The sequence below is a fragment of the Cebus imitator genome, unplaced genomic scaffold (assembly GCF_001604975.1).
Source record: "Cebus imitator isolate Cc_AM_T3 unplaced genomic scaffold, Cebus_imitator-1.0 Scaffold338, whole genome shotgun sequence".
Classification (NCBI taxonomy): Eukaryota; Metazoa; Chordata; class Mammalia; order Primates; family Cebidae; genus Cebus; species Cebus imitator.
Genome location: NW_016107653.1, coordinates 1631042 through 1644586, shown reverse-complemented (window position 1 = coordinate 1644586; position 13545 = coordinate 1631042). Strand labels below are relative to the sequence as shown.

At 53.1% G+C, this 13545-nt stretch overlaps 1 protein-coding gene across 2 annotated transcripts in view; it reads right to left on the bottom strand.

The window, feature by feature from the left end:
- Positions 1 to 8119: 8119 nt before the first annotated feature.
- CEP170B (centrosomal protein 170B) overlaps positions 8120 to 13545 on the bottom strand; it is a 31253-nt gene continuing 25827 nt past the window's right edge. For both annotated transcript variants that reach the window (XM_017505404.2, XM_017505405.2), the window contains exons 14-19: positions 11721 to 11880; positions 11186 to 11329; positions 10998 to 11086; positions 10459 to 10552; positions 10249 to 10300; positions 8120 to 10126 (exon numbers count right to left, since the gene is read on the bottom strand). In XM_017505404.2, coding sequence (XP_017360893.1) covers positions 9879 to 10126; positions 10249 to 10300; positions 10459 to 10552; positions 10998 to 11086; positions 11186 to 11329; positions 11721 to 11880 — 787 coding nt within the window. In that variant the 3' untranslated portion in view covers positions 8120 to 9878. The remainder of the gene's footprint in view (positions 10127 to 10248; positions 10301 to 10458; positions 10553 to 10997; positions 11087 to 11185; positions 11330 to 11720; positions 11881 to 13545) is intronic.

The following is a 13545-nucleotide window of genomic DNA, read 5'->3' as shown; positions in this document are numbered from 1 at the left end:
ATCTCAGCCTTTATCTCTTTGACCGTCGCCTCCTCCCACATCTTTATCCTCACGCTGCAAAACTCATTAAATATATTCTGGGCTATTTCATTCTATCTTTCATGCCTCATAATCTCCTTTGACATTTTACATGTCTTCATCCCATTTCTGCATCTGTCTAATTTCTGATGATCAACCTTCCCATGTGCAGGTTGTTTCTTCAGCTCTGTTTATTAGTTGGTCAACTTTCCCTGAGGTTTCAATTTCTCACTGTGGAATTTCCCTCTCACCCACAGCCAGGGGATAGACGAGTTTCCTTGCCGGCTCACTGCAGCCACAAGTCAAGTTTATCCGGCCACTTTCCCTGACCTTCAAACACCCATCTCTGAGCAGAATTCTCAATTTCATCTCTTCCCTCTCGCAGCACAAGGCCTCATCCCCTTACTCAGTGGAGGGAACATCTTGGGTGCTGAGCCAGTAGGGCTATTTCTGGGCCCATAAACACCAGAGATACAGCAGTGTCAGCTCCCTGCTCATCCTGGCTTTCAGTTCCCACTCCATTTCTGGCACATGGGGATTTCCCTTTCTTGCCTGTAATGGTGTCTAAGTTTGATTTTACTTTTAGCTAACATTTCTAGCTGTTTCAAGGGTAGGGATTAAGCAGTGAGGGCGAGGGGCTGAGAAGTTGGGCAGAGGGTGGTTGCTAAGAGGCAGAGAAGACATGATAGACTTTGGCAAACTCACAAGGCTCAGGAGATAGACACTGGCTGTCAGGCCTGCCAGCACTACCAGGCCTGGGGTGGAAATTATTCAGAGAATAGAGGATCTGAGAAGAGAGCTGGACTTCTTGTGCTGGTTTTCCTCGTGAGGCAGTGGCTAATTCTCACTGGACCTGAGAGTCACGTTCAGCTCAGCTAATAGGCTGAGCCTTGAGTGGCTGAAGAGTTCAGTGAAACTTCACTAATTATGGCTTGAGGGAAGCAAAAAGGAGCCCAGGACTTCCTTCAAAGGAGGAGGGTGCGGCTAAGCCCTCCTGGCTTGCAGTTGAGACCCCAGAAGGGTGTGCCCTAGAAGCATGACAAAGAGGTAAATCAGAGGGCAAACGAGAGGTGGAACAAGCCCTACCATGGATACAGCCTGTCCCAGACAGCTCAGTCCTGACTTGACTGGGGTGATCTCTCCCTGCTCTGTGGCAGAGGACAGGGCGGGTCCTCTCTGATGGCTGCAATATCATCCAGAGATTGTACTTTTTTCCCCCCTAGTCACAGTGTCTGCTGTTTCAGATCAAGAGTCACCAGACACCTACAAAAATATATAGACCCGAGTTTAAAAGCAGGGGATGAAACTTGGAGCTTTGAAATGACTCTGACGACCATGTGCTGAGGAATAAGTGACGAGATGGAAATTTTCATTAGAGAAACGAAACCTTGAAAAAAATCAAATAAAAATTCTAGAACTAAGACTAAAATAACCAAAGTAAAGAGTGTGACAGATGGGTTAACAAACTATTAGTAGACAGAACTGAAGAGAGGATTAGTGAGCACTGATTTAGGTCAGCAGCCAACAGAAGACTGAAGCACACAGAGAAAAATGCGTGGAAAATAGCATAAGAGACATGCAGGGCAGTCAGCAGACCTCACGCATCTGTCACTTGAATCCAAGGAGGAAGATTGCAAATGGGGCAGAACAACATCTGAAGAGAAAATGAGTGAAACTTCTCCGAAACCAATGAAAGACTTACCGATTGCATATGCAAGAAGTGCTGCACATTTCAAGATAGATAAATACAAAGGTACTCCTGAGCACACTGTAGTAAAACCACTGAAAACTCAATAACTAGGAGAAAATCAGTAACAGCAGGAGGCTGGGTGCCATGGCTGATGCCTGTAATCCCAACACTTTGGGAGGCTGAGACAGGAGGACCCTGTCTCTACAAAAATAAAAATAAATTAAATGAATAACAGTCCGAAAAAGAAAAAAAAGATGCCACCTTCAAGGAGGCAACAGTGAGGCTCTTGACCTCTCCACATCAACACTGAAAGCCAGCAGACAATGGGACAATATTCTTAAGGTACCGAGAGGAAAGAACTGCCAACTTGGGATGCAGTTTCAAGTGAAAGGGAAAGGCAAAATAGAAGCACGTCAGTCGCCCTCCCCACTGAATTGAGAGAATTCCTCATGGCAAACATGCACTAATAAACAAGGCAAAACACAGCAGAGGCCTTCGGAAAATGGTCCCGAATGGAAACACGGAAATGCAGAAGGGAAAGAATGAAAGAGCGGCTGAGAAGCGAATACACTGGTGCATTTCAACGCACACCAGCTCAGAAAATGAGATGATTTATTGTGCAGTTTAACCCATGTGCAGAACTGAAATGCCTGAGAATTACAGCACAAAAAGTGGGAGAGAGGCTGATGAATTTAAAGCATTAGAAGGACAGGACGCAGTGGCTCACATTTACAGTCCCAACACTTTGGGAGGCTGAGGCTGGTGGATCATTTGAGGTCAGGAGTTTGAGACTAGCCTGAGCAACATGGCGAAATCTCGTCTCTACTAAAATTACACACACAAAAAAATTTAGCTGGGCATGGTGGCACATGCCTGTAGTCCCAGCTACTCAGGAGGCTGAGGCAAGAGAATCACTTGAACCCAGGAAGCGGAGGTTGCAGTCAGCCAAGATTGAGCCACTGCACTCCAGCTTAGGCAACAGAGTGAGACTCTGTCTCAAAAAAAAAAAAAAAGAAAAAAAAAAAAAAAAAAGGAAAGAAAAAGAAAAATAGGGAGAAAAAAAGAATAGCAAATGTAATATAGCAGATTTAAACCTAAATACATTGATAAATATAATAGAGGTATACTAAAATACTCCAGTTAAAAGAAATATTGTCAGACTGAATATTTTTAAACAAGCCCCACCAAAGTTGGTTAAAAGGACAGAAATTCTTTGAAATGAGTTGGTTTAAATAAGTAAATAAATAAAAAGGATGGAAAAAGATAAATCATAACATTAACTAGAAAAAAGCTGACATAACTATAATAATATGAGACAAAATGGACTTCAGATTAAAAAAAATAAAACTAGAGATAAAAAAGACTTTATAATGATAAAAGGTCTCATCAACCAGGAAGTTAATAATTCTAAATTGTATATACCTAATAACATAGCTTTGAAATACATAAAGAAAAACTTATAGGTCAGGCCTGGTGGCAGGTGCCTGTAATCTCAATTACTGGGGAGGCTGAGGCAGGAGAATGGCTTGAACCCAGGAGGCAGAAGTTGCCGTGAGCCGAGATTGCACCACTGCACTCCAGCCTAGGCGACAGAGTGAGACTCTGTCTCAAAAAACACAATAAAATGAAACAAAATACAAACTTACAGAACCAAAAAGAGAAACAAAGAGACCTGCTACCATGGTGGTGACTTTAACACAGTCCTTTCAGTAAGCAGCAGAATAAGCAGATGGAAGAAATTCATACGGATATAGTAGATGATTTGAACATAAATCATGAAGTTGCTCAAATTGACAAAAAACAACACCTCTCCAAAAAAAATTGGAAGGGAATATGTAACAATGATCAAACTTGTCCATATACTCAGTCATAAAGCTTTGTCTGTACATTTCAAGTGACTAAAATAATTTTAAGTATATATTCTGACCATAGTGAAAAGAGGCTACAAATTAATAACAAAAGAATAACCAGAAAATTCTCAAATGTTCGGTAATTTAACAACACACATCTAAATAACTGACAGACCAAGAAATAAATCACAAAACACTAGAAATGTTTTTACCTAAATAGTCGTGAAAATATATACACTTTATGAGATCAGCTAGAATTAAGTTTAGAAGGAAATGTATAGGCTTAAATCTGTATAGTAGAAAAGAAGATTAGCAGAAAAATCAGTGACTGTCCATGTCACAAAGGAAAGAAAGAAGAAGAAAACTCTCAGATAGGGAAGAAAGGAAAAAAGCTAACAAACAAAATTAAACCGAACAGGAGAAATTAATGAAAGAGAAAACAGTAAACAGATCACACAAAATAGATAAAACCAAAACGTTGGTTTTATGAAAAGCACATTGAAACTGGCAAACCACAGGAAGACTGAACAAGACAGAGAAGAGGCACAAATCACTGCCATCAGGAGTGAAAATGGCATCAGCAGCTCCCACAGAGACGAGAAAGACAAGAGGATGTTAGGAACATTTTGATGCTATTAGATATTTTCTATTCTTATTTTTTTCAAATTTGTATTGCAGTATAACATACATCTGTATGGAAAATGAATTTATTTATTTTATTTTTGGAGACTGTCTTGCTCTCTTGCCTGGCTGGAGTGCAGTGGCGAGATCTCAGCTCACGGCAACCTCCGCCTCTCAGTTTCAAGTGATTCTTGTGCCTCAGCCTCCAGAGTAGCTGGGACTACAGACACCTGCCACCACATTCTGCAATTTGTTTGTATTTTTAGTAGAGACAGGGTTTCACCAGGTCAGGCTGGTCTCGAACTCCTGACCTCAGGTGATCCACCTGCCTCAGCCTCCCAAAGTGCTGGGATTACAGACATGAGCCACTGCTCCCAGCCTGATTCCAGGTCTTTAGATAATTCTTTCAACCAACTGGGAACCAGAAAATCCCTAAATCCATCTATGACCTAGAAGCCTGGGATTACAGGTGTGAGCCACCACACCTGGCATTTTTTTTTTTTCTCCGAGACAGAGGGAGGACATTTCCTTGAATATCGTAGTTAATACCTTCCCCCCAAAAGGTGACCAGTGTTGTGACTTCTGCTGTCATAGATCGCTTTTACCTATTTTTGAAATCCTACGGCATGTAGACTTTGGTGTCTGGCGTCTGTTGCCCATTGTGTTATCTGGAGAGTCATCCATGTGTTACGAAGTGTGGTCATTTTTTTTTCACTTGCAATGTCCTAGCCCAGGGCACAAACATACCAGATGTTATGTATCCATTCATTGTCAAGGCCCGTGAGTTTGCTTTGCGTGGGGAGATTCTACCAATACAGCTGCTATGAGCAGTCTTGGACATGCCTTTTAAGGACTGAATGCACGTGTCTCTCTTCGGCATAAAGCTGGAAGTGGAGCTGCTGGGTCCTAGGTAGGCATATGTACAGTGCTGGTAAATTCTGCCGCTTTTTCCAAAATGGTTGACACACTATACTCGGACTTGCCATGCCAAGGATTCTCGTTTCAGCTGTCTCGGCGGATACGGTTATATTTCGTTATGGTTTCAGTTTGCACTTCTCTTTTTCGACAAACGATAGGTAGCATGTTTTCATTAAGGTGTCTGGCCGCGTGGACGTCCTCCTGGAACATCTGTTCACTTTCCCTGCTTTTTATTGAGTTGCCTATCTTTTTTGTCTGGCTTATAATAGTTATACATTTTGAGTCCAAATTATTTGTCCTTTTCACTCTCTTTAAGATGTCTTTGGGTGAATAGATGTTCTTAGTTTTCAGGTAGCCCAATTTATTAAGAAACTCCCGGCCAGGCATGGTGGTTCATGCCTGTAATCCCAGCACTTTGGGAGGCTGAGGCAGGTGGATCGCCTGAGGTCAGGAGTTTGAGACCAGCCTGGCCAGCATGGCAAACCTCCGTCTGTACTACAAATACAAAATTTAGCGCACACCTATAATCCCAGATACTTAGGAGGCTGAAGCAGGAGAATCGCTTGAACCCAGGAGAGGAAGGTTGCAGTGAGCTGAGAGCCCAGGAGAGGAAGGTTGCAGTGAGCCGAGAGCACACTGTACTCAGCGAGACTCTTTCTCCAAAAACAAGAGGAAATTCTCTTATGATTTATAGCTTAAGGAAGAACTTAAATTTATGCCACAGGTCACTTCTGCTTCAGGCCATGAGGGACAGGGATACAGGATGGGTTTGCCCTCTCACCTCAAACAGTGAGAAAATCAGAGGCGCGCTTTGCTGCGGGAGGAGAGGCAGGGCTGTGGGCTGATCCAGCCCTACCCATGGGCAGTTCCCTTCTAAGGACCGTCCAGCGTCCTGTGCACCACGAGCCTTTCACCCCCAGCATTCTGGCACCTTTCACCCCCACGAGCCTGGCACCCCGGGCGTGCCAGCATTCCCAGGCCTGTATCACGTCCAAGGCGTGATCGACTCCAGCATTCTGCTCGTGGTTTTCCTGCCTCACCTGGCTTCCTTGCATGTGTGCAGGGAGTCCTCTGCTGTCACTGGGGCTCTGTGTGCTGTCCTCTCCCCGTTGCTGCTTCATTCTGCAAATTCCAGTTGCCTTCGCCTCCCTGAACTCTGATCTGGACCTCAACGTGGCAACATCACCACACTCCGTGGGAGCCGCTCCGTGCGCTTTGGCCTGCAAGCCATGCCGTGAGCAAGGGAGGCAGGCGGGCTCACCTCATTTCTTTCTGTGCCGCCTGCTGTCCAGTGTCTGAAAACTGCCGTTTCACATGTCATTTTCTCCTCGTTCAAGGTGAGAAGGCAAATCCAGCCTGTATCCCTGTCCCTCACGCCAAAAGCAGAAACGGCCTATGGCGTGATTTTAAGTTCTTCAAGCTAAACCATGACAGCCTTCTCATTAAAATTTTATTTTAAGCAGAATTTTATATTTGAGAGTTTAAAAAGTTTGTCTTTTCTTGAGCATAATTTGAATGTTTGGCCATTAATTTTTCTGAAAAATTTTTCTGAAAAAAAGCCATTAATTTTTGCATGGAAAAGGTGTGCGCTTAATTCTGTCTAATGGTTGCTTGTATTTGTCACTAGCAAGATTAATTGGACACAAACTACGTGTTTCACTCACTCTTGCAAATGACCCAAGACCCAAGGCAGGCCCTGAGCCACAGGCTCCCGCTGCCTGCGGGGATTTCTCTCCCCAACTCCGGCTCCTTGACTGCTTTCTCTGATTGTCATCTCACCCACTGTCCCCACATCTGGGTCACTTGGGCCAGTACCTGGGCATGTCCTCGGCCCTCTCTGCCCCTCCGCTGGGGACCCAGTCCCTTCAGGCTCCCACAGGTTTGCTGCTTCCTTTCCACATGGCCCATCCACCATCCATGCCTCCCGTGGTGCCCTCACTCCCAGTCAAAGCCCTCCTCCCTCTGACCTGACTAGACAAGAAACAAGAGAAGCTCACACTCCTTAGGGGAGGGCCTGGACTGTTGAGCCCACCAAATCAAATCACCACCCAGTGGCCCCTCAGGCCCAGCTCCACCCTAGGGCTGGTGCCCCTCTGCCCTCCTGCAGCCACGGGCGCTGGGGTGTCTGTTCAGGCTGACTTTCCAGCAGGTCCCGGGTCTCCAGGAAGGCCCACTGAGGGACCCCACTCAGAAGGCCCTCAGGGACCTGCTGCCAGGACTAAGGTCTCACTACCCAGCCCCACCCACAGTCCTCGCTGAAGGGGGCCAGGCCAGCAGTGACCACCTCAAGCATGGCCCCGGGAGTGGCACTCGGATGGCTCAGATGGTGAGGCAGGGCGTGGAGGCCCCCGGTGGCCACATGAGGCCTGTGAAACCGTGTCCTCACGTTCTTGGTGGGTTGCTCGGCTCAACCACCACCTTGCTAACTCAGATATATCCCAAGGGCGGGGGAGGGTGGCATCATAAAGGCAGTCCACCCAGGAACATCTGGTGATGTTCTCTCCACGGCCATCATGGGGAGTGGAGAGTTGAGAGGCTCGGGGCAGCCAGAGCACTGGGCTGCTGAGGTGAGAAGCCCACCCTGCTACTCCCACCAGGGTCTCGAGGTCAGCCGCACTGAGGACCTGAGCTGCTGCCTGGCAGCCCGGCAGCCCGACAGCGCATCAGTGCCATGACGAGCAGCAGGTGTCCTCCAAAGCCCTAACAGGGAGAAGGAACTGGGAGGGTGGTGGCGCTCACCACATGGCGACTGTGTGTGTGCCCACTGCCTATATTTATGCAGAATGAGCACAGTTTTAAACAGTGCTCTTGGATGCTGTCTCATGGAATAGTTTTCATCAATTAGCTCTTTTCTTTTTTAGGAGTAAACATCTGGAAATTTTGTTGCTTTCTAGCCCAGGCCGCCCCCTGCTGGCAGCATCTCTGAACTGCAGCCTACCCTGGTGCGTCCTCTTGTGAGGCCCCACCCACCACAAACACCCTGGATAGAGAAGCAAGGCCAAGGTGACAGGCGCTGGCATGCTGCCATGTGATAGAAGAATGATTTATTAGAACAAATTCCATGACAAATCATATAAAATAACCATTTTCCAAAAGCCACAAGACCACCTGAGAACGAATGTACAGTGAACCCTCTGAGAAACCCGGCAAACAACTGACCAGTCCCCAGGCAGGGCTAGAAGGGGGGAACGAAGGAGCTCAGCATGGGGAGGGGCAGGAACTTGTGAATTTAAAATCACACAGCCACTGCCGAGGGGTGGGGCTGGAGTGGGAAGGAGCCGTGGATGAAAAGTGACCAATTCGTGTCCAGGGGCAGGCGGGGAGGACAACTGTGGGGCGGGCAACTGTGGGGCATGCAGTGGTGGGCTAACTAGCACCTCCTCCATACAGACAGCAGGCTCTTGGGGCGGGGACCAGGTGGGGACACCTGTCACCCCCACCCCCCCCAACACACGTAAACATCAGGTGGGCCACAGGGCTCAGAAGCGCAGAACTTGTGCAACCAACCCCAGATCAGCTAAAAGTAAACAGGGGACACACACCACCCGCTTCCAGTCTCCGGTCCCCAGCACCACTCCCCCAGCAGCTGGGCCCTGTCCAGGTCCAATTCTCGTACCAATGCCAGGCGGGGCGTGGAGCTCACCCACGCCAGTCCCACGCCAGGTGGGACACCCCCCACTCCCACCCCCACCAACCACAGCCAATGGGCTCTTTGGCTTAGAGGCTCCAGCAACACGGGCTGCCCCAGGAGGGGCTGCGGCAGAGGGGCCAAGCTCTGCTCACCTGACATGTTCCCAGCTGAAAGAATCCTGAGAAAACAACAGTTCTGGGGCCCTCCCTGCCCCCATGCCCACTTGATGCCTGATGGCATGAAGCCAAAGGGGAAGGACGTGTTGTGCAGGCCAAGCTGGGAGCTTCTGGTCACTTTGGTCGTGTGCTCACCCCATCTGAAGGGCTGCCATGTACCCAGCTGTCCCCAGGCCCTTAGAAGCCCAAGTGCAGAGGCCCACAGCCCTCAGGGACATCCCTGCAGTCCTCATGGTGCAGCATGGAGGCATGCCTGGACTAGCTGTGTGCATGGCGGCATCTGCACCTGTGTGCATGACCCAGCTCTCAGCCAGCCCCAGGCCCACACCGTAGGGCTCCACAGGCAGCCCCAAGGTCAATGGGTTTGGCAACTGTGTTGGCACCAAAGGTTGGAAGCAGTGAGGCCCCTGCCTGTGAAAGGCCTGGGGTTAGGTGGGAGCCACCAGGGCAAGTGCCCTGCCATCTTAGTCCCAGGAACAGGTGAGCCTGCCCCAGCTCCATGCTTGGCACCAAATGACTCCACAGCCGACCTCTCTTCCTCTGCCTGGCTGCAGGCCAGCACAAAAGGACATGGCAGGTTAGGGTCTGGCAGGGCCAGTCAGGCCTGGAGGGGGCACCCACAATGGCACCAACAACTCTTTCCTTTAAAGCTAAAGACAAAAATAACAGTGAATGGGGGGGGGTGGGTAATGCCCTTGAGGGCTTGACCTTGGCAGCAGCCAGGCCAGGAGCTGGGCCCAGAGGCCTGTAGGGGGCGGGGCAGGGAGAGGGGGCAGCCACGGGGCCGGACAGGGCAAGTAGGGTGCTGGCTGGGAGCTGACAAGGGGGCAAGGGCATGGGACGCACCCGCCCATGGGGATATGGCACGTGTGGGGGTCTTCAGGGAGAACCACCTGCGGCCAGGCAGGCGACTGTGCGGCAGGCAGGAGGCAGACGTGCACGCACAGGGAGGCTGGCCTGGCCAGGTTCGGGGCCTAGATCAGGAACCTCTCAGCATCAGGAAGGAAGGTGGGGTCCGGGAGGCTGGGGGGCCCACAGCTGGCCCGCTGTGGGAAACTCCTCAGGGGCAGGGTTGGCAGCAGGGCCTCGGTGGAGGCAGGCGAAGGTGGGCTCTGGGCAGCCATGCGGCCCTTCCCCAGCCCCGGCTGCACAGAGCCAGCCGACCCCCGGTTTCCTGTGAGCAGGTCCAGGCTCCCGCTGGGGTCCACGATGGCATTGATAACTGGAGGTCAGGAGGGAGGGTGAGGCTGCGGACCCTGCTCACCGGCTCCCACCCCATGATTCAGGGTTCCCCACAAGGTCCTGCCAGCCTCCCTCGGTGCCCTGGGCTTGGGCCACACTCACCTTCCAGCTGCTTCTGTACCCGCCTCAGTTCCTTCAGGATGGAGCTGATTTCCTGGAAATGTGGCGGGAAGCGGGGTGGAGCTGACTTCTGAGGGGCCACAGCCCTGCCTCGGGGCTCTGTGTACAGGAGCTGGGACACGGTCTGGGGCCAGCCAGGCAAAACCAGGCTGGCTGGGGGCAGTCCTGGGGGTGTGGGGCCCTGGTGCTCACCTTGTTAGACGTCTTCAGGATGGGCACCTCGTTCTCGGCATTGATTCTGGCTTCCAGGTCCTCCCAGGCTCTCCCTGTGTTCTGAAAGAGGATCCTGTCCAAGGTGGGGAGAAGCAGAAATGGGGGACAAGGACGGGGATGACAGACCTGAGGGGCGAGTCTCCCAGACCTCCCCTGCCACGGTGAGGCCTCAGTTTCCCCGTTAGGCCCACCCCACCTGGGCCTAAGGGAGAAACTGAGGCCTGATGCATGACCTGGGCTGACAGGCACCAAAGTCCCATCTGTGCCTGACTCTGGGCAGTGGGAAGGGCTCGGCCTGGGATGAGGGCAGTGGGGAGAAGGGCAGCCCTGGAGGTGCTGGCTCCTCAGTTCAGGGTCTGCCCACTGGGAGCCGCATACACACGGAAGGGCTGGCTGCTCAGGTGCACACAAGTGTACCCATGCGACCGCTGCCCTTGAGGGAGTCAGCCAGGCCTGAGTCTCAGCTCACGGAGCGTGCTGGTGCCTGGGCGTCCACCTACGCCGGGAAGCTGACTCACTTCATCTTCTCGGCAAGGTGCTCTGTGTTCTCACGGATGGCCTGCGACAGCTGGGACACCGGGTTCAGCATCAGGTTATCGAAGATCACCTGCAAGAGCTTGGCATCAGCTCGGCCCTCGTCCTCGAGGACCCCGCCCCTGTGCCCTACCCCAGACACCCAGCTCTTTGGCGGCATTGGGCGCCCTGCCTCCTCTCGGTTCCGAGGCCGCGTCTTATTGGCCAGGGCGTCCTCACAGCTGTTGTTCATGTTCTGGTCAAAGTCCCGAGAGTTCAGCGAGCCAGGTGGCACCTTCTGGAAGTTGAGGCTGGCCTCGGGGATGCGCTGCACCAGCTGTGAGAGGGAGGGTGGGCACTGTGGGGCCTGGGCGGAGGCTCCCACCAGTCTGCGGCCAGCTGCATTTCCCTGCTCTGGCTGGGCAGGTGGACGGAGCACGCCCACCTTCGGTCTGCACAGGGTCCCTCCTGCGCCCCCAACCCACCGTGGAGGCAACTGTGCTGGGGACGATGGCACAGTCATGCCTGACTTGGGCGCCAAGAGCTCCCCAGACCTCGAGCTCTCCGGGTGGCTGACTGGGGAGCTGACCCAGGGGGACACGCTCTTCTTGCCAAGTGGGGATGTGCAGCAGGGCCTCAGCCAAGGTGTGCAAAGGGCTGTAGGGGCCTGGCCTGATCCTCCTCGAGGGTGGCTCTGGCACAGGGGCCTCAGAAAGCCTGGGGCTCACCTCCTCCCGGGCAGAGATGGTTGAGGCAGGGGTGCTGGGCATGTTGCTGAGGGAGGAGCTGTGGGCAGGCCCCGAGGAGCTCAGTGCGTCACCATCCCCGGCCACATCGTGGATCTCCCGCGCCAGGATGGCCACGTCCTTCACCAGTGTCTGGCTCAGCCTGCAGCCGGAAGGAAAGATGGCAGGTTCTGCATGAGGAAGCTGGGGCAGCAGGGGCCAGACAGGCCTCAAAGCCCCTCCCAGGTCCCAGGTAGCTGCTGGCCAGAGGTGGGGCCTGGGGGAGGCGCTCCCCAGCCTGGCCCCAAACACTGGCCTACCCATAACAGGCACTGGCCATGGCCCCATGGGGAGGCCCAACTTCCCACAGCCACGAGGAGGGATGGTGGGGGGCTGAGACGGAGTCTGACAAACAGAGACCCCCACTGTCTCAGGGCAGGCCACACATCCTCCTTCTCCTGCCCGCAGGGCCAGCATCACAGCTGCGGGGCCCGAATAGCATGGATGGGACTCAGCCACAGGATGGTGGGTGCCATGGGCACCCAGCTCTGCAGGCAGAGAAACTGAGGCAAGGAAGGGAGTATGGGGCTGAGGTCACAGCAGCTAGAGCCTGGCACTCCTCGCGCTGAGGGTGGGGGCTGGTCAGAGGGTGGGGCAGGCAGATCCAGAGAGGCAGGGGACCCCTTGCAGGGCAGTGAGGCCTAAGGCAGCTCAGCCTAGCACCCGGCTCAGCCCACCTAGGATGTGCCGAGAAGGCACAGGCCTCCACCCTCCTGAGGTAACAGACACTTCCCAGTGAGGACAGGGGCCTGCCGGGGCCGGGAGCAGCCACCAGTCCTTGCTGGAGCGCACAGCTCGTCACCGTCCTGCCGGCCCTGTAAGCACCTGGGACACCAGCAGGTCCGACCCCACGTAGGCTTTCAGCCCAGGCCTGAGCGTCACTGTCACTGGCAACCACCCATCCTCATGAGGACAGGCCCCACCCCAAGCCTCCTCAGCACCCCACATCAGCAGTCACCCAAGGAACAGGCCACTCTGAGGACCCCCCCGCCCCTATCTCCAGGGCGCAACAGCCCTCGCCGGACACTGGCCTGACTGGAGAGAGCCTCAGTGCCCTCTGCCCGGCTGGCCTTGTGCAGCCCACAGGCTGCCCTGGCCCTACTCAGGACTGGGTCCCAGCTGGGTCCACCCTCCCACATCAAGACAAAACATGGAAGCCATCCCTCCACCTCCGGGTGACACCAACTGACACGTGCCCCTGCCTTGGTGCCTGCCCCTGGCCCTTGGGGCCCCCGCCCAGCACTCCCTGGCCTCCCACCCCAAGCACATTGCATGCTCCAGCTCACCCACCGTGGGAGGGAGAGAACTCAAGAAACCCACATGGGCCCCCCATGTCCCCTTCCTTTCTCTGCTCTCAGGCCTGGAGCCCCTACCCCCTTCTCACCCAGGGGCAATGTCTCTGTCCAGAGCCCCAGACCCATACCCACTTCCTCAGCTGACGACAGGTTTCTTCCCTACGCTCCTTCCAATACCTCAGGCATCCCAAGAGCCCTGTCCCTAGTCCCCTTCCTTCCAAGCCCCCCACGTCTTCCCCATCAACCTCATGTTGCTCACAGCCTCAAGTGCCTGAGCCTCCATCCCAGCATGGGCCACTCTTTAAGTGCTGCCTGCTGCTGGTCACCCCCTTCCAGGTGCCTCATGGGCTTCAAGCTCAGCACCCTCTGCCACAAACACCTGCTGCCCTGGGACCTCCCCTGCCTGCCCCACAGCCTTTGAGGGCCTGCTTTGGCAGTATTGACCACTGCTTGGCAAAAACCACTCTCACTTC